This window comes from Podarcis erhardii (genome assembly GCF_964252035.2).
Source record: "Podarcis erhardii genome assembly, chromosome: 15".
In the NCBI taxonomy this organism is placed as follows: Eukaryota; Metazoa; Chordata; class Lepidosauria; order Squamata; family Lacertidae; genus Podarcis; species Podarcis erhardii.
In genome coordinates, this window is record NC_138505.1 from 4,536,406 (window position 1) to 4,556,202 (window position 19,797).

General features: G+C 48.5%; 1 protein-coding gene and 1 long non-coding RNA gene across 3 annotated transcripts in view; one reads left to right on the forward strand and one right to left on the reverse strand.

Annotated features, from left to right (window-relative positions):
- Window positions 1-265: 265 nt before the first annotated feature.
- LOC309330212 lies at window positions 266-3,765 on the reverse strand. The gene is made up of 2 exons (XR_014151383.1): window positions 3,671-3,765; window positions 266-984 (listed from the first exon to the last, which is right to left on the reverse strand). It is a non-coding gene; the product is annotated as an uncharacterized lncRNA (long non-coding RNA).
- A 345-nt stretch (window positions 3,766-4,110) lies between these two features.
- ZNF687 (zinc finger protein 687) overlaps window positions 4,111-19,797 on the forward strand; it is a 34,653-nt gene continuing 18,966 nt past the window's right edge. Inside the window, exon 1 of one of the 2 annotated variants that reach the window (XM_081840842.1) lies at window positions 4,111-4,749. In XM_081840842.1, coding sequence (XP_081696968.1) covers window positions 4,521-4,749 — 229 coding nt within the window. In that variant the 5' untranslated portion in view covers window positions 4,111-4,520. Of the gene's footprint in view, window positions 4,750-13,612; window positions 14,273-19,797 lie in introns of those variants that run through there. The other variant, XM_081840843.1, reaches the window with a different exon arrangement.

The window sequence follows — 19,797 nt, forward strand, 5'->3', positions numbered from 1 at the left end:
AGGCATGGCAGGGGGGTTGGGCTGGATGACCTCTTGGGGGACCCCTTCCAACGCTACAATTCTTTGCTTCTTACTTCAAGAGCACAGATTGTTGTGCTTTTTTAAAAAAGAAATTATCTTCAATAAAGTGACAGGTGGAATTGCAACTACTGCAGCTTCTCCCCAGCGTGGCTGCCGTGTAACATGCCGATATTCATCTGGTGAAGCCTCTCCCCCTTAATCCTTACATTCAGCAGGATGTGACCTGCTGCTGAATTTCCCCCCCGCTGTCGTTCAAAAGCACACAATAAAAGATGGCAACCTCGTGTTTTGCGGATGTTCTGATCTACACTTTAAAGGATAGTCAACCCTTTATTCCATCCAGGAGCCCTCTGAGAGTCGGCAGAAGTCGGGGGGGGTGGGGGTGACCGAGGAAAGGAGACTTCGTCCCTCCAGCCAAAAGCCTTCTGGCTTGCGGCCGACTCTCTCAGGTTCCACCACCTGACATGCCGGGAAGAAAAGGCCCTTTTGAAAGAGAGGCCGAGGCTCCCCCGATAACCTCGCTGTTGAAAACGGAGCGGACCGAGGCACAGACGAGGCCCTGTTTTCGGGAGAAACTGCCGCATCACTCGATCGGCTTGGAAAACATCCAAGCGAAAGGCCTTGGCTCTCGGGGAGGGCGGCAGGGTGGAAAGAGACTGATTTCAGAGGCGCATAAAAGCAAGATTGTTTACAAGCTGGTGCACCCCAGTCGCAGCGACAGGGCAGCGATGGAGAAGTGGACGGCGGGAGATGAAAATCACTTGGCACCCCTTGGCAAGGAGGGAGGACAAAGCACAATGACTCCCGGATGAAAGGCAACGGGGAGGCCTTGAGGACGCCGCATGCTTTAACTTGTTGGTCGCTGTTGTGATAGGAATTTTGAGGTCTTAGATATACTGTCTTGAGCCGCATAGAGGTACACAGACAACCAGTGGTCTGACTCGGAAGCTTCCTATATCAGAACTGAAATAAAAAAATTAAGGTCATTTATATATAATACGTAAAGGTAAAGGGACCCCTGACCATTAGGTCCAGTCGTGGCTGACTCTGGGGTTGCGGCGCTCATCTCGCTTTATTGGCCGAGGGAGCCGGCGTACAGCTTCCGGGTCATGTGGCCAGCGTGACTAAGCCGCTTCTGGCAAAACACAGCAGCGCACGGAAACACCGTTTACCTTCCCGCCGGAGTGGTACCTATTTATCTACTTGCACTTTGACATGCTTTTGAACTGCTAGGTTGGCAGGAGCAGGGACCGAGCAACGGGAGCTCACCCCGTCGCAGGGATTCGAACTGCCGACCTTCTGATCGGCAAGTCCTAGGCTCTGTGGTTTAACCCACAGAGCCACCCGCGTCCCTTTTGTATATAATAAATGTTCATAAATGTACCAACCAAGCACGTACAGAGATATGTGGACCACGTGTCTGGAGCAGCACAGGAAGACAGTCCTGAAACCATTTTGACTCCCAAACTGACCAAATTTCTCTGCAAGGAGGGAGTGAGGTGAGGGAACCTACCCGTTGTCTCCGGAAGTGGGTAATCACCAGCTCAAATAAATGGCCAAACTACCAGGAAAGGCTATCAGATAAGGCATTATCAGATAACCTGACAGACGAGATAAACAACACACTCAGATTTCTGCTGTAGACCGCCTTCTCTGAGATGTAGGTATGATGTATCTGGGGTGGTGGTCTTGGGTTACACCCCTTCGGTGATGTATGTTGTATGGAGGGGTGGTCTTGAGCTCCAGGGCAGGGAATTTAAAATGTCTATAAGGGCAGGCACACCTTGGTTCTGGGTCCTCCTCCTTTCCTGCGTGTGAGGGGAGCACCCTGTTGCAACAGTTCAATAAAGATCAGGCTTACTAGCTGCTTTGCTTCTCAATATTCTCTGGTTGGCCTCTGTTATTTTCTCCTACCGATGGAGAACCTACAAAGGACTCTATAAGGGTTCTTAGTGTCCCCCATAAGGGAATAAGGGCAGATTTTGTTTACCACAGAACCCTGAGGACTAAAATTTTGCTGAGCATTGTAGCTCTGTCAAATACCATTCCCAGGATTTTGGGGGAGGGTGCTTTAAATGTACAGAGCATACACAGTCAGAGGCTTTTCCTGTCATATTCCTCTTTGGAAAGTTCCCTAGGCAAGGACCCTGTTGTTGTTGTTTAGTTGTTTAGTCGTGTCCGCCTCTTCATGACCCCCTGGACCAGAGCACGCCAGGCCCTCCTGTCTTCCACTGCCTCCCGCAGTCTGGTCAAACTCATGCTGGTAGCTTCGAGAACATTGTCCAACCATCTCGTCCTCTGTCGTCCCCTTCTCCTTATGCGCTCCATCTTTCCCAACATCAGGCTCTTTTCCAGGGAGTCTTCTCTTCTCATGAGGTGGCCAAAATATTGGAGCCTTAGCTTCAGGATCTGTCCTTCCAGTGAGCACTCAGGGCTGATTTCCTTCAGAATGGAGAAGTGGGATCTTCTTGCAGTCCATGGGACTCTCCAGAGTCTCCTCCAGCACCAGAATTCAAAAGCATCAATTCTTTGGTGATCAGCCTTCTTTATGGTCCAGCTCTCACTTCCATACATCACTACTGGGAAAACCACAGCTTTCACTATACGGACCTTTATTGGTGTCTCTGCTTTTTAAGATGCTGTCTAGGTTTGTCATTGCTTTTCTCCCAATAAAAAATCATGGATCACTGCTTTGCCGTGGCAAAGGGGCTTGAATAACTCAGAGAAGCTATGAGCTCTGCCGTGCAGGGCCACCCAAGATGGACAGGTCATAGTGGAGAGTTTTGACCAAACGTGATCCACCTGGAGGAGGAACCGGCAAGCCACTCCAGTATCCCTGCCAAGAAAACTCCATGGACAAAGACAACAGGCAAGGACCCTAGGCGCTTCCATTGTTGCTGCGCTACAACTCTCACCGGGGACTGGCCATGCTGAACCCTGGGAGTTGTAGCAGAGCAACACATTCCAGGCCGCAGGTGTTCCTACCAACCTTGGTAAAGGTAAAGAGACCCCCTGACCGTTAGTCCAGTCGTGGCCGACTCTGGGGTTGCGGCGCTCATCTCGCTTTACTGGCCAAGGGAGCTGGCGTACAGCTTCCGGGTCATGTGGCCAGCATGACTAAGCCGCTTCTGGCAAACCAGAGCAGCGCACGGAAACGCCGTTTACCTTTCCGCCGGAGTGGTACCTATTTATCTACTTGCACTTGACGTGCTTTCGAACTGCTAGGTAGGCAGGAGCAGGGACCGAGCAACGGGAGCTCACCCCGTCATTGCGGGGATTCGAACCGCCAACCTTCTGATCGGCAAATCCTAGGCTCAGTGGTTTAACCCACAGCGCCACCCAAAACATTATTAATAGCAATTAAAAAATTAAGTTGTATTCCCATTAATTAATATTAAATAACAACATGTCCTCAATGGAGCTTGCAGTTGTGAAGCTGGAAAACCAAAGCTGGAAGGTTTGATCCAGATGTTTAAAAAATTAATTTGTCAGGCCCTGGGTTCAAATTTTCCATTATTACCCAGAATCCCTTGCGCCACTCCCCCAGAATGCTTCACTCACAGACCTTTGGACCACTTTCCCTTCCCTCCCCCAGACTCCTTTGCGCGTCTCCATTTAAAGGCCACTATCCCATAATCCCTTGCGGTACTGTTGATTTCCCTTCGTTCTCCCTCCTGCGAGGAGCGTTTGGACGGACGTTTGCTTTGGCCAATCGCCACCCAGGTCTTCGGCGTTCCTTCACCGTGCGGCTATTAGAGGGCTCAGTCATTATTTTGAATGGCCAGAATACGGCCCGCCTTCCAAGAAGTGACCTACCAATAGGAGAATGAGGTGAGAAGCCTGAGGCGGGGGCAACTCATTTGAGTGACACGGATTTCCCCCAATAAGCCTAAGCGCTGGTGGTTGGTTTGTTCGTTTTAAAAGGCACGAAGGACAGCCAATTAGAAGGTAGAGCGTGAGGCGCTAGTTCCCGCCCCCTGCAAGCCCCGCCCATCTCCTTGCCGAATACTAATAGGTGGGAGGGTCTTGTCTGAGACGCGCCGCCTCAGCAAATGGGCACCTGCTGCCGTTTCTGTATTCCCTCAGGTGTCCAGCGAATGAAATTAAAGCCGAGCCTCCCTGAAGGCTCGCAGCCAATAGAAAGGCTTGTTTGGCGCCCAGCTGAGTGGCAAGCAGCCCTAGCCAATAGTTAGTTGGATATCTCGGAGAATGATAGATGCCTTAGCCAATAGACGCTGGCCGAAGGGAGGCTCCCCCAGCTGGCTACATCTCTCCTCCTGGCTCGGCTTGGCAAAGCACCAAGTCGAGAGCGGATGAGGAGGGCGCGAACCACTTGAGCGGCAGGCCGCGCAGCCAGTAGGGCTGCCCAGCGAGCGGAACGCCTCCGACGAGGAACGAGTTCGGCGAAGGCGGAACGTCGCCTTTGACTGATAGCCCCATTCGCCCAATGGCGGGCGGGGAGACCGGGAGTCTTCCTTGACCGACGTCCCGTTCGCCCAATGGAGCGCCAGGCAGCCGGGAGGTCAGCCTCAGAGCGGCAAGCGGCCTCGCCAATGAGGGGACCCGGGGCCGGGCCGGAGCGGGGAAGCAGGAAGCGGCCGAGGAGGCGGAGGCCGCCCCGCAGTCGGGAGAGGGGCCTGGCGGGGAGCCTGAGGAGCCGCTGGGCGAGCTGCCCCTCTCCGAGACGGACGCGACGCCGGGCCGCTCCCGGGAGCCGGAGCCGAGCAGGTAGGCCCGAAAGGCCTTCCCCTTTAAGGGGGTGGGGCCTCGCCAGGCCCCGCCCACCAGGCCTCGATTAAAGGGGTGGGGGCGCGGAGGGAGATTTAGGGGGGGCACCTCAAAATGGGGGGGCTCTGCATTGATGGGGTCGTGGGGGAGCAATGGGAAGGAGGGTCTGGGAGGGGGAGTATCTCAGCATAAATGGATTGGGGGGGTCCTCAAAATCTGGGGATGGGGGGCAAGGGGTCCCCCCCCACCAAGGTTGCTTCTCTGGGGGTTGCAAGTGGGGGAGGGACAGGGCAGGCTGGTGGTTTTCATCTCTCAGTGGATATTAGCTTAAATAAACTGGGGAGGTTCTGGTATTTTGGGGGGGCATTTCAGTCCTGCTTTGAGGGGGTAGGAAATAGGGTGTGTGGAGTGGGGTTCCTCCTCCCTCCTGCAAAATATAGAGGAAAAGAGCAACCCTCCCAATATGGGATGGATTTTTTGGGGGGGGGGGCTGAAGACTTAAAATGTGGGAAGGGGTGACCCCCCCAACAAAGCCCTCTGGGGAGGCAGTAGAGGGAAGGCAGAATAACATGGTGGTTCGCCTTCTTCAGTGCATCTCAGTGTAAATAGATCCTTGGGGGGGGGGACCTCAAAATGGAGTGGGGCTGGTCCACTTCGGTCCTGTTTTGAAAGAGGAGGAAGTGGAGAAGAGGGTGGTGTTTTCTTCTGTTTCCTACTCACGAAAACAAACTTGGGGTGGAAAGGTGCTCACGGAAGGGTCCGTTTCAATTTTGCTTTTGAGAGGTCAAGCAGATTTTGGGGAGGGGAGAAGGGAGATGGGTGCTGTCCCCCCCCCCAACTCCAAAAATCCATGTATCTCAACAGAAACCTGGAACTGCAAGGAGTGGGGAGGGTCTCAGACTGGAGGAGATGGGGGCATCTGAGTTCTGCTTTGAGAGGAAAGGAAGGTGGGTTGCTCCCCCCTGAAAAACCTGGGGGGTGGGAGAGATCTCAAAATGGGCATGAAAATGATATTGAGAGCAGCATGGGGAGAAGGGAGTCCCTGTGACAGTGTAAAAATCCAAAAATCCTTTAAAAAACACCTCAACAACTTCAACACTAAAAAAAAGCTAACCTGGGGGTAGGCTGTATGAATTGTGCATTGATTTGTAATGATTTGTTGGGTCTCTGGACCGTAATAAAGATTAATTGATTGATTGATTGATTGAAAAAAAGCTCAACAACTTTGGTTGGCCCTCACAGCCCTTCACTTCATCAAATCTGGCCCTCTTTGAAAAAAGTTTGGACACCACTGATATAGAGTATCTCAACATAAAAATGAAATGGGGTTGCGGGGGGCAAAATAGGGAGAAGGGTGCAGCTCAGTCCTGATCTGAAGGCGTAGTAAAGGAATATGGAGGAGGGACCTGTAATTTCTCCCTCCCTGTATATATTAAAGAAATTGAGGGGGGGTGCATAGGTTAGTGATAGACCACACGCTTTGCATGCAGAAGGTCCCAGGATAAATAAACATTTTAGGGGAGCGGAGTAGACTTGAGAGAGCAATGCCAGATTTTAACTCCTTTATATAAGTTAAACTGTTTTATTCCTTCTCTTCAACCCTGCCCCGCACAGCAAAAGTAGAAAAAAGCAACCCTGGGAGAGTAAAAGGGGGTGGAGAGCAACTTCCAGATCCCTTCTCTTCTCTGCCCTCCCCCCAAAAAAATCACAGGAAAATTTTAATATTGCCACACACAGTTATATATAAAACATATTGTTTATTGAGTGGGGTGAACAACTTCATTCTCTCAAGATTGGGGGTTGGGTGAAAGAAAAAAATTTCCTCCAAAGATACACAACAGTTGTGATGGGGTGTTTTTGTGAGTGGGTGAGACTTCCTTCTCCCAGGATTTCGTGGAGGTGGAAGAGAAGAAATCTTGAGAGGTTTGCCATCACCCCTTATTGAATTCTGTATCTCACCACCAGCCAACTGATACCTAAAACCTGAAAAATAATTCAATTCCTCGCGTAAATAAATATCGGGTGGTTGTTGTTTGCCTGGTTGCAGACAGTTTGTGTTTGTAGGCTGTTGAGTAGGCAGAACCCTCCTTCTACCTCCAAACTGAAAATAAATCCTGGAGGAAAAGCAGGAAAATCTTCCCTAAATTGTGGTTTTGCGCTACGTCAGGGTCTGGGGGACCCGTGGCGCTCCAGGTGTTGTCAGTCTCCCCCAAATCCCAATGGCTATTAGTCTGGCCATTTCAGCAACATCTGGAGGACTGGAGATCTTCTCAAACTTCCCACTAGGTCTCTGAAATTGATGCCAATTTGGCCATCCATGTTTTCGAGTTGCGTTGGACACCGTTAATTCTGTGTCCCAAATTCCCAGCGGGTTCGCGTATGCTTTAAATGGGTGCCGGTAATTTCTGTGAACCGGCATTCCTGATCAGAGCATGGGTGCTGACATTCAGGAATTGAAATGGAAACGCAAGAGCAATGAAAATGGCAGGGTGGAGGGGGCTTGGGAACAAAGAACCCAAAAGATAGCTCGCATGTCAGGAAGAAAGCAAGGCTCCTCCTTGAGATGCTAACTTTCTGCTTTCAGGGATTTTTTGCTATGTGACTTTCCATCGCATCTTGAAATTGTACAGTCAGGGACAGGCGTTGTCACGTGGTTTTCCTTGTTTCGTATCCTGGCCTTGTTTGTTGCGTTGGCCCTGAGAGCAGATGCTAGCCAGATAATGTGGATTTTTAAAGCTCCACAGGTTCCCTGTCTCTCTGCCCACTATGCTAATGTTGAGACCCTTGAAAAGCAACACCAAGCCTGCCAATTTTTTTTTAAATTTTCTGTTTTCTCCCTTTAAAAATTGCACTTTTCCTGGCTTTCCTTTCCTTCGCCACTTGGGTGTCTCCGTGGAAGTTACCAGATGGTCGAGGCTTAAGTCTCTTAAAGACAACTGGAATTTAATCACATGCCAGACTTCAGCTGAAGGCCACAGCAGACGGGTTTTTAATCTGAAATATTAAAACGGTTCAGGTTGGGGGTGCAGGGGCAAAGGAGGGAATGGAAAAGGTGGGTTCTAGATTGAACTACCAGAGTACAGATTTTGAGCCCTGGGCAGCAGAGTGCAAGACTGGGTTGTGTTCATTTGGGAGCTGTCCGATCTCAGCTGCCTTTTCCGCCTCCCTTAGAGGTGTGGGGTTTGGTGGTTGGAAATAGGGGGTGGGGGTCTGCTTGCCCTAAACAGCAATATATTAGGACCTCCTGATCTTTTTGATCAATCTCTGAGGGGAGTCACTGTTTGTGGTCCCCATTACTTGGGTGCCTCCCAGGAGCCGTGCAATCAGCGCAGTGATTTTGTGGAACTCCCTTTAGACAGGCCCTCCTCTACCCGGTGAACCTCCGGCACTAACACAAGACTTTTAAAAATTGTGGCAGGCTTTTTAATCAAACTCTGGTTTTCATAGTTTTAACTTGTTTTGGCTTCATTGCCATGAGCTTCCTGGAGACGACTGTATTCAAGCGGGATATAAATTGTCGAAATGAATAATAAACAATCGTCTAAATCAGGGTCCGTCTACCGTGTCGGACTACAACTCCCATCATGTCTGGCCCTCATAGCCAGGGATGATGGGAATAGTAGTCCCAACAACATCTGGGGACCACGGTTGAAGATCACTGATCTGAATAATCTTCAAGTGTGCCCTTCTGCACACCCTGGCTGCCTTCTATATTGGGGGTAGGAAACTGCTTTTGTGCCCGTCCGCTCAGTGTTGTTGGGACTCCCAAATCCCATTAGCCCCAGCAACCAGCGTCTCCAGAGGTTAAAGAAGTCCTGCTGCAGATGCCACTGGGATCGAACTCATAGACTTCTACATGCAAGGCGGTCACTCTGCCACAGGGCTTCTCTTGAAGATGAAGTAAGATTTTAGTCCTCAGGGTTGTGAATGAATGGCCAGCTTTCAATTGTTAGTCCTCCTAGCTCAGGCTGCCTACACTGGCTGGCAGTCACTCCAGGGTTTCTGGCATGGATCTTGCCCAACAATGCCAGGGCTTGAACGCGGGACATTTTACCTGAGCTGAGGTCTTCATCTCAGGAGCTCGGCCTCAAATGCCCAGGAGCAGGAATGGGCATCCCAGGTTGTCTCCTGAGTTGCAGTGATCTTTAAAACAGCCTCCACCACCCCCCCCGAAAACTCCTCTCCACTCCCGAAATGCCAAGGGAGAGACTAAGATGACAGGATGAATCCCAACAGGTTTTGTAGCTCTTTCCAGCCGATCCCGTGCGCTGCAAAGCTCTTGCAGAATGGCTTTCCCCGCCTCTGACTCTGCCCCTTTTTGCAGCCAGGGCTGAGGTTGGCACAGCGGCCTCCTTGCCAGGCCTCCGTCCCAGGCCTTGTTTGTTGTTTTTTGTCCATTCCCCAAGCCTCGCCTGGCGTGTTGCGTCTTGCTTTGCGAGCTGAGGAGATGAAAAAAGCTGGGCTTGTCCGTCCATCGCTGCCTCTCGGGCCGGGCGATCGGTGTTGGTTGTGTGTTTAAATCCTTTTTAAAAAGGGGGGGGGAGAGAGAGAGAGAGAGAGAGGAAAACCTATTTCCATCGTTGGCACGTTTACCCTTCCCTCTGGAGTAAGCTTGGTGGTAGTGTACCTGTTTCGATTGCAGAAGGACTCAGGCTCAATCTCCAAAGACGTCTCCAGGCTGGGTTGGAAGAGACTCCCTGTTTGAAATCCTGGGGACCCACTGCCAGTCAGTGTAGACTATACTGGGATATGTCTGACTCAGTAAAAGGCAGCTTCATGTGTCCCTGTTTAAACAAGTCCTTTGTTCAAAACCACGAGGACTGGAAGTTTACTGGAATCTTTGGGGAAGGACAGTAGCACAGTGATGGAGCATTGGCCTTTGCTTGCAGAAGTTCCAGTCCCTGAAGGCATTTCCAAGAAGCGCTGGGGAGAGACTTCCTGCCTGAAACCCTCAAGAGCTGCTGCCAGTCAGTGTAGACACCTCTTGAGCTAGGTGGGCCAATGGTCTGATGTGGTCTGAGGCAGCTGCCTATGTGGTTTTATTGCACACGCGTAGGTAAAGGTAAAGGGACCCCTGACCATTAGGTCCACTCGTGGCCGACTCTGGGGTTGCGGCGCTCATCTCGCTTTATTGGCTGTGGGAGCTGGTGCACAGCTTCCAGGTCATGTGGCCAGCTAAGCCGCTTCTGGCGAACCAGAGCAGCGCACGGAAACACCGTTTACCTTCCCTCCGGAGTGGTACCTATTTATCTACTTGCACTTTGACGTGCTGTCGAACTACTAGGTTGGCAGGAGCAGGGACCGAGCAACGGGAGCTCACCCCGTCGCAGGGATTCGAACCGCCGACCTTCTGATCGGCAAGTCCTAGGCTCTGTGGTTTAACCCACAGTGCTACCCGCGTCCCGCACACGTGTAACTTGAGTGCAAACAACTGCAGCAACAGCAACGACAAAAGGGCATTAGGTCTCTGTCCATAAGGAGCTTACAGTCAGAATGAGCAAGGGGGGATTTTTATTGGCCTCATATAGGGGGTGAAGGAGGGAGGAAATTGGAGTCTCTGGAGAACGACCTACCGTGGTCTGCCTTCCTCCTGTGCCTTGGGCCAGCTGTTACATACTCCATGCTCAGCACCAGAGCCCCACTGCGCACATGCGCCCCACGGGAGTTGGGGCCCATGCCGTGCAGCTGTTCCTAGCAGGTGGGGTGGGAAGCAACAGGCAGTGGAGGGCAGGCCACACAAAGCCTTCCCTTTTCCCAACAAACTCAAAAGGCCGAAAGGAAGCCTTGTTAGAAGCGGCCTTCTGGATATATATTGCATTCTCTGCATTAGAGTAAGCCCCCCCCCCCTTCATTCAGGAGAAGAATGGAAGCTAATTTGCGATGACAATGCTTCCTTTTGGGTGGGTAGTTGTCCCGCATTTAACCCAACAATGCCTGTATTTAAACCTAAAATCTTTAAGAGGAGGTCCGGCTATCGGAGGCGATGGCTTGGAAGAATACCCCTTTCCTTTCATAGCCCCTGATTTTTTAGATGCTGATTTTCCTTGATAGGTCTTTAGATATCCTGCTGGAATCTCAAATGGCTGGGGCTGGTGGGTTCTTTTCTGCATTAACCCCCACCCCAAGGTAGCTTCTGAAAAGGGAGGTGGCTAGGTTTGTTTCTCTGAGTGATTTTCTCTCTCACACGCATACACACACACCACATGTGTGCACACACTCTTAACATTACTTTGATTTCCTTGGTTTATTGTTGTTGGGACAATAACCTGTGTCAGTTGCTTGCTATTAATCTGAACTTGAACTACAACTCCCACCAGCCCCCTGCTGCCTGGGGCTAATGGGAGTTTTCGCCCCTAACATAGAGGCCCAGTGTGTGGCATAATGGGCTAGAGACCCAAACTCACTGTGTGTAGCCTTGGACCAGTCATTAACTCTCAGCCCAACCTACCTCACAGGGTAGTTGTGGCGATCACTCGTGATCGAGTCAGATTGTCTTACATGACCACAGTTTTAGCCATGTGTCCATAAGTGACTGTGGAGGCTAATTCTGGATCCACACGTCCTTCCACAGTTGGGGACATAGGTGTCCGGGCTGGAGTTGATCACAGTGAGGGTTTGCCAAATGTGCCTTTGTCTCAGCTCGTTTCACCCTTACGTCCTGAGTTCGTGCTTCTTCAAAGTCCATGACCCCTAGGATCGATCACAGCTGTGTGATCTCGTACTAATTGCAGGATAAACATATTTTTAAAAAATATGAACCAGGCCCCCTCCAGCTGTTTAATGATGAGTTAGCCTGGCTTTTTAGTTTGCTGAATGATAACAGCGAGGTTTGAAGAGACATTAGTCTATTTCCAGTGCCTGAACTAGAGGTGCCTTCTGGAGATATTGAAGGAACCGTAAAGGGGTTTTGAAACTGGGATAAAAGCCACCAGCCCTTGTTAAAAGAGAAGATGTCTGCTTTCATTCCCTTTTGCAGTAATGCACCAGATAGTTTGGAACAGGTGCTCTGAGCTCAGGCTTCCAAGGTAGGTTAAAAATAATGAGAATAAAAGGTTACTTTGGCTATGTTAGAAGCAAGAGGAACAAGCAAGCAGTAGGTCCTCTGCATGGAAAAAACAGAAAAATGCTACTGGGTTGCAGAGAGAAGGCAGAACTGCTCAAGGCCTTCTTTGCCTGTGTCTTCACCCAAAAAGAAAGCAATTCCCAACCTGGTAAAAATAAAATAAAATAAACAATGCAAAGAAGGAGCAGCAGCCGAAACTCGTTTCTTTCTTTTTTTGATAGAGTTACAAGCTTGGTGGATCAGGGGGATGCTGTGGGCATAGTATATCTTGATTTTAGTAAGGCTTTTTATGAAGACTCCCACAGTGTTCTGTCCTGGGCCCATTGTTGTTCAATGATATCTTTATAAATGACTTGGGCAAAGGAATTGAGCGGATGCTCATCCAATTTGCAGGTGACTCCAAACTGGGAGGGGTAGCTAATGCCGCAGAAGGCAGAATCTGGATTCAAAATTACCTTCATAGATTGGAGAACTAGGCTAAAACTAGCAAAATGAATTTCAGTAGTGACAAATGTTAGGTCCTGCGCTTAGACAGAAATAACAGCTGCACAAATATAAGATGGGGGACAACTATCTTGCCAGTAGTACAAATACAAAAGTTACCTTTGTGTGTGCACAGACTCGCACACCACCATCCAGGAATTATCAGAATCTTAAGGATCCAGTCCAGCTATGAATATTATTTTCACAACAACCCTGTAGGTAGGTTAAGCTGAAGGAGAGTGACTGGCCTGAATTTCTTGGCCCTTGCCTGAGGCAGATTACTAACTTACTCTTTAAGGTTTTTTGGGGGGGGCAGACTCAGACTTCGTGTACAAGTGTCCTAGTTTTGTACAACTGTGTTCAAAACAATTAATATTACACCAGCCTTGAAAGGTAGGGCAGCCCTGATTCTTCTTTCCCACCCTCCATTTCTCACAAGGGGGCTCAGTGAATTATTTTTTTTGGGGGGGGGTGTGATGTAATCTTTATATATATATATATATATATATATATATATACACACACACACACACACACACACACACATATATACACACACACATTTTTATTGGTTTTTTAACATATCAGTTCCAACAGTCAAATAACATAACTTTCATCTTATACAATGTTTTAGACTTCCGTCAACACCTCCGATGATTTTCCGTTCTTTATCACTTATTCTGCATATCTTAATTTCTCTATTACTCTTAATTATCGTTAACTAATAGTTCTTCTCATAGTCCACCTTACAGAACTTCTTGCAAACCTACTAGCGTAATCTGTTCATCACAATTACTTTTCGAATAATTCATATATTTACTCCAGTCTTCGAAGAATCTCTGGTCCCGCAGGTTTCAGATCCGATGTAATCTATGACTATGCAAATGCTAGACTGGAATGTGCGTATTTCACCTTTCCCAAAGGAAGTTTTCACAAGGCTGCCTCATTTTCCTCCGCTGTGTTTGGGCAACCTTTCCTAAACCCGCCTTACTTTTGTTCCTGAGGTTCAGAGGGTCTGCAGCTAACTGCCACTGGGTCAGGTCCCCCAAACACACCTCTCCTGAGTGTTGCTGCTGTGTGCCCCTCCACACAGCCCCAGAGGCAAAACCGGGTGTGGCAGTGGGCCTTGGCCTAAAACTCTTCGTTTTCTTGGAGGCCCAGTCCTGGTGGGCAAAACCACTAAATGCTTCTGAATGCCTCTTGCTGCAAATCACAGGAAAGATTTGCACTCGGGTCCTTGCGGGCTTCCTGCTGCAGCAGATGCTGGCCTAGATGGGCCCCCTCTGGCCTGATCCAACAAGGCTATTTGTGTAGACCCTCCAGGTCCAAGGGCAGTCTATCTTAGGTTCATCGGGGCATTTGGCAGCTGTGAAAACAGGGTGCTGGGCTGGAAAGGGCCCCCTTTGGCCTGATCCTGCAGCCAGGCTCTTCTGTTAACGCTAGTTGCTGACCAGGGTCTTGAGGGCGGCGGCTGTGATTGCTGCCCCCACTTCCTCAGTGAATTGTGCAGACCTGCAAGGCTTTTTCCTCCCCCCCCCCCCAATGCAAAGGTGGCTAAATCTATGCCAAATTTCTCGGCTTCCGGCCTGGCCGCATGGCGGGAGCCCTACCTGCTAGCTACAGGGCACTGCTGGCAGAGGAGGAGGAGAATGTGCCGTGGCAAAGGTAGGCCTGGCGCCTGCTCCCTTGCTCAGCTCCCATGGGAATTTGGTGCTTGTTTTGCTCGATCTGGCCCCCCCGCCGGCATCCCTCCCATCGCAGCTGTCCCTGTCGAGCCCTGACCTCATGAGCTCACGCTGGGAAGCCGAACCCAGCGGCCTGCCCCTTTGCGCTCTAGAAGCAGCCGCTGGCTCCCCTGCCCGTCGGTCGCCAGAAACCGGAGGCCCACGTCCGCCCCCTTCCCCCCCCTCTGTTCCTGCTTGATTCCTTTTCTCCCTCGGCTCCTCCGCCCCACTGCTCCAGGAAAACCTCCGTAAGGTGAGTGCTGCCTTTTTAACAGGTTCCTCCTGCTCTGCCACTTGACCAGAGAGGAACCACCAAACACGCCCTTGCTCTCTTCCCCCTCCCCACCGCCAATTCCCAGGTGCTCCTTGGGAGCTTCGCAGGGTGGGGAACGCCAAGCAGATCTTCCCATTACTCTCCCCCACCAGCCTCTTGTGGGGCGGAGGAGTATCTGCCCCACATACTCCTTAGGGCCCTTCTTTCTCCCCCCCCCCCCATTGCAGCGAGAAGTTTTTAGTGCTGCTTAACGTTGCCTGGCCCGGTGTTGTGTCCGTGTGCTTCTGAAACCTGAGTGTGCATTGGAAACTAGACCTAAATAGAGACCTGCTTCCAGCCAGCATCCTTGTCTGAAACAGTGGCTGCAATGCATTCAAAGCACATGGAAAGCACATTCCCCGCCCCAACTCTGCCCCCCCCCCCAGTTCTGGGAGCGGAAGTTAATCCCTTGCAGACCTACAGTTCCCGGACCCTTCGCAAACTACAGTTCCCAGGCCTCTTTGGGCGAAGCCATGTGCTTCAAGTGACCTGCAAAAAACCCATAGGTGTGGCTTCAGGCAGGCAGGCAGGCAGGCAGGCAGGCCGTCCTCTGCTTCTTTCTAGAATCTGGTTTTTTGAGGTACAGTCATAGCTTGGGTTGCAGACGCTTTGGGTTGCGTGATTTCGGATTGCGCACCATGCCGAACCCAGAAGTACTGGAATGGGTTACTTCTGGGTTTTGGCGTATGCTCAGAAGCTCCAACCCGCGCATGTGCAGACGGGGTGCTGCGGGTTGTGGGCGCTGCGGGTTGCGAACTTGTTTCCCGCACTGATCGCAACCCGAGCGTCTACTGTACACTGTTACTAAACATGGGGGCTCCATTTTGCTATACTGCCGGCCTGCTCTTGCCCCCAAGTTCAGACTTAATTCTTCTTCTTTTTAAAGGTGCCATTTTGAAAAGGAGCACTGTCCAGCGCTTAAGGTGTGTTCAGTGCTTTTGGGAAGGTAAGACTGATAACCCACAAGCTAGATGCTTAGAGATGGATATTTAGGGGGCAATGATAAGGTCCAGGCCTCTCCCCAGGACTATATCATCGGAGAACTAGGGTGGTAGAGAACAAATGTTCGCCCAAGTTTAAATTTCTCTTTTTAGACCCACACCTTGTACTGACATGCTCACTTTTCACCATGGGTTTGCGAAGCACTGTTGGCTCATGAACCGCCCCTCTTTACCCGGCGTCCTCAACGTGGCATAGTCTCTAGGGACCTGTACCACATTACTTTATTTAATTTATTAATTCAGATTCTATACCGCCCTTCATCCTAGGATCACAGGGCGGTTTACAGTAGAAAAACACAAAAATACATAATGCAGTAACAAACAAAAACAGTACACCCCCTCCCTAGTTAAAAAGGCCATAGATTTTTAAAAAAATTAAATTTCTATACCATACTTTTCTGACGGTGCAGGATGCATGGCCTTTAGCTGTACTGAGTTGTGTGTTGTTGGTGGGGACACAATTTATCTTTTTCTTTTGCAAGGGCTGGCTGGCAGTTCCAGGTTGGGGTATGTCAGAAAGGGATCTTGGAGGGGGAGATTTGTGATGTGCTGCTCTTTATAACTCATCTCCCTCTCACTTCTCTCAAGGACCCCACCAAATCATCTCCTGTGACGCTGGGTATTCAAACGTTACCTTTAGCCCTGTATCATAGAATTATTGGGTTGGGAGGGATCCCGAGGGTCATCTATTCCAACGCCCCGCGACATAGAGGGCGTCGTTCTCATCAAGCAGTCTTCGTGTTTGTGTGAATCTTGAACCTTGTTGCATTTTATTTTATTTTTTAATGACACCATCAGGGCCAGCTAGGGTTGCCTCCTTTTATTTCCCCCTTCCAAACAGCTATGTAACAGAAATTCACCATGAGCGGCTTTTCCCAATGCTGAAGAGTTGTAAAGAGGTGAACTTCACCTGTTGGATTGTCTCCCTGGGGATATTCACATTCAGTGAGTGTGCCTGTGTACCAGGGAGTCGACCGGCACACTCGTACAGTTATTCGCATGTAATGCACTGTGAGTCGAAATAAAAAATTTTCCAGTAGCTCCTTAGAGATCAACTAAGTTTGTTCTGGGTACCGTCACACCTCATTTGTTTCATGATACGTTTTTTCAGGTTGCGTCCGGCTGCGACCCGGAAGTACCGGAAAGGGTTACTTCTGGGTTTTGCCACTCGCGCATGCCCAGATGCGCAAAATGACGCCACGCGCATGCGCAGAAGCGACGAACCGTGACTCGCGCATGCGCAGACATGGATTGCGTTCCTTTCAGCTTGCGAACGGGGCTCCGGAACGGAGCCACTGTATAATATTCACTATATATAGTATTCACTATATATATTCGCAACCACTATATAAGCTTTCGTTTGCATGTGTAGCTGTGCATGCAGTAAGCGCATGCAAAGACTTGTGCCTGTGTTCTGTGTCATGTGTGAACAGACCTGTGTCACGGTGCGGGAAGGGAGACTACCCTCATGCTCAATAAAACAGGTTGCCTGGAAGCGACCCCAAATCACCCCAGGCCTATTCCTCGGGCAGCAAAACATTTTGTTTAAAAGCGCTTGCTTTAAAACAGTTTAGTCAGGCTGAAATGGCGGAGGGTGGCCAGGGAGCGGGAGGGCGGCCATCTTTTTTTCCCTTCAGCCTTCTTCCCTTCAACACTTTTAACAGCAGCCTGACTTGCTGCAACGTAACCCGGCAAAGAAGCCTTTCCCCCTCCGTTTCTGCCCAGAGGAAGCTTCCCCTGCCATGCCGGCGGCAAGCCAACGCGAGGGGAGAGGCTTCTTACTCCGGGGCCTGGTCTGGGCCTTGTCCTAGGCCTTTCACCGCCAGCCACGCTCTCCTGGTCGGGGACAACAGGAGACGCGGCCGTCCGCCTCTGGTGAAAGCTTTTCCCTCCCCTTCCTTCTCCCCCTCAGAAGCTGATCCCTTCATGTCACGTAGTTATTGGCAAAGCAGCCGTTTCGGTTGGCCTCCATGACAGACAGGTCTGGGGGCCCCGGGGGGCCATTTGCCCAGTTCATATTTTTTTAAAAAATAATATTTATTCAACTTTTAAAGATTACAAAGAGAAAAAACAAAAAAGAGAAAAATAAAAAAGACAGAAAAAAATACAAGCAATTTAAAAAAAAAATCCACAGATCAAACCTTTACATAACTTTCTTTCCTTTGCTTATTTCCTTGACCTCCTCACACCTCCCTTTTTTGTATTCTAGTTCAATTAGATATTTCAGCAGTTTTTTTAAAAAAATATATTTATTGAATTTTCCAAGAAATAGTTTGAAAAACAAAAAGGAAAAAAAACAGCAAAAATACAAAAAACACAAAATTAAAAACAGATACAATTTCCAATACTTATTTACATTAACTTGTTTCTCAGACCTCCTCTCACCTCCCCTTCTTGTATTCCAATTTACCTTGTTAATTCAACAAATCCTTATATTCAAATTTAGACATCAAATACTTAAACAACATTGCTCATTTCACTTTCCAGCTTTGTTTTTATCCTATTAATTTATCTTAATATACTGTAATTTTTTCCCCAGTTCATGCCCATCGAAAGCTTTGTCTGACAGAAAAATTGAGCCTACATCTCCTCTCCCTTCAGAAGTAAAACATACGTGCAGGAAAATCTCTCTTGTCAGTCAGGAAAGGAAAAGGAAAAGCCGTCTCCCCACCACCACCTTTTCTCTTCAAAATAGCTGTTTCTTGAAATAACCCTTCCAATTGGAGAAAACCAGAAACTAACTAAAATAATATTTTTAAAAAGGGCTTCAGCAAAAATGCAACCTCTCTGGCCCTCCTGGCTTGCATACTTAGCTGTTTCTTATTACATCTACTGCTGTTATTATTTATTACATTTATCAGTTGTTTTGTGCAAAGAAAAATTCTCAAAACGACTTGACCAAGATAAAATGCAACCCATAAAAGCATTTTAAAACCAGAAAATTTAAAATCAATGGGCAAAATACATGAAATGCTCAAACAGTGGCATATTAATGACAAGTTCTACCTTGCCCTACTATAGGAGGCAATTTAATTACAGCTTAGAGAAGGCGGTGCATTTTGGAGTAACCAGAACATTCACTGGGTTGTCCCAAAACTTCTTAATTGGTTGTTGTTTTTTTTAAAAAAAACAGCTCTTCAACCAGAAAAACTTACTATAGTAGTTTACAAATCACTAAAAACAACAACCACACAACAATGTGAAGACAGTCCCTCCCTCAGGCTCACAATCTGAAAAAAGTCACAGCACAAAAGGAAAAGTGGATTGGGAGGGAGGAGGAAATAAGCTCAGGCGCAAGTTTAGTTACAAGTCATTATAGTGACCAACTGGGATGGAAAAAGTTCAAGGGGAAGAGGCACCAAATGTTGCTGAGCCAATGGAGTGACTCAGTGTCCCCATCTAGCTAGCGTGGTGTGTTCCCCAGGAACATACTTGCCTGGGAACTGGGCACTTCATGTGTTCGGGAGGGTTACAAAGTGATGGGGAATGTTTAAATTGTCCCATTTTGTGTATGGGGAGCCTTGTCATAGGTAAAGATGTAAAGACCTTGCCGGCGGGGTGGGGTACACATTTGAATGGAGGATTTCCCCCCAAGCCTTTTTCCTTTTGGAGAAATGGAAATTCTTTCGGCTTATGGAATATTTTCTTTTAGAACAGTGTTTCCCAAACATGGGTCTCCAGCTGTTTTTGGACTACAGTTCCCATCATCCCTAGCTAGCAGGACCAGTGGTCAGGGATTATAGGAATTGTAGGCCATAATATTGAAATGGCCGCATGAGTGAAGTTGTGGGATTGTAGACCTAAAGTTTACAGCGTGTTATGCCCTGAAAGAAAACTACATGAAAATGATGTACGGATGGCATTTAACTCCTAGTAGATTGGCAAAAATGGATAAATCAAAATCAGACATATGCTAGAAATGTAAAGAAAAAGAAGGTACTTCCTACCATATGTGGTGTTACTATAAGAAAGTAAAAGCTTTATGGGGAATTATTTATAAGGAATTGGAGAACATGTTTTAAGATCTTTAAAAAAAAATCAACCAGAAGTTTATCTTCTAGGGCTTCTAGATACTGAGATCCCCAAAGACCAAAAAAATTTTGTTTATGTATGCTACAACTGCAGCTAGAATGGTTTTTGCCCAGAGATGGAAAGAAGATGTAGTAGCAATCAAGGAAGAGTGGCTAATTAAATTAATGGATTATGCCGAAATGGTAAGATCAATGAGTGTAATTAGAAACCAAGAAGAAGAAAAAGAAGATTTTAAAGATTGGAGGAAATTTGTGGAATATTTGAAAAACACATGTATGCAAAGAAGCTCATTAGCAGGGTGAATGTAAAACAAGCAGTTAAATGTTTTTTAAGAGGAACTAAATAATAACTTAAAGATGGAGTAAAGTGTAAAATGCAGTATGAAAATTTAAAGTAAAAAGAAACCACAAAAGGGCACGGGGGGAGAAGTCA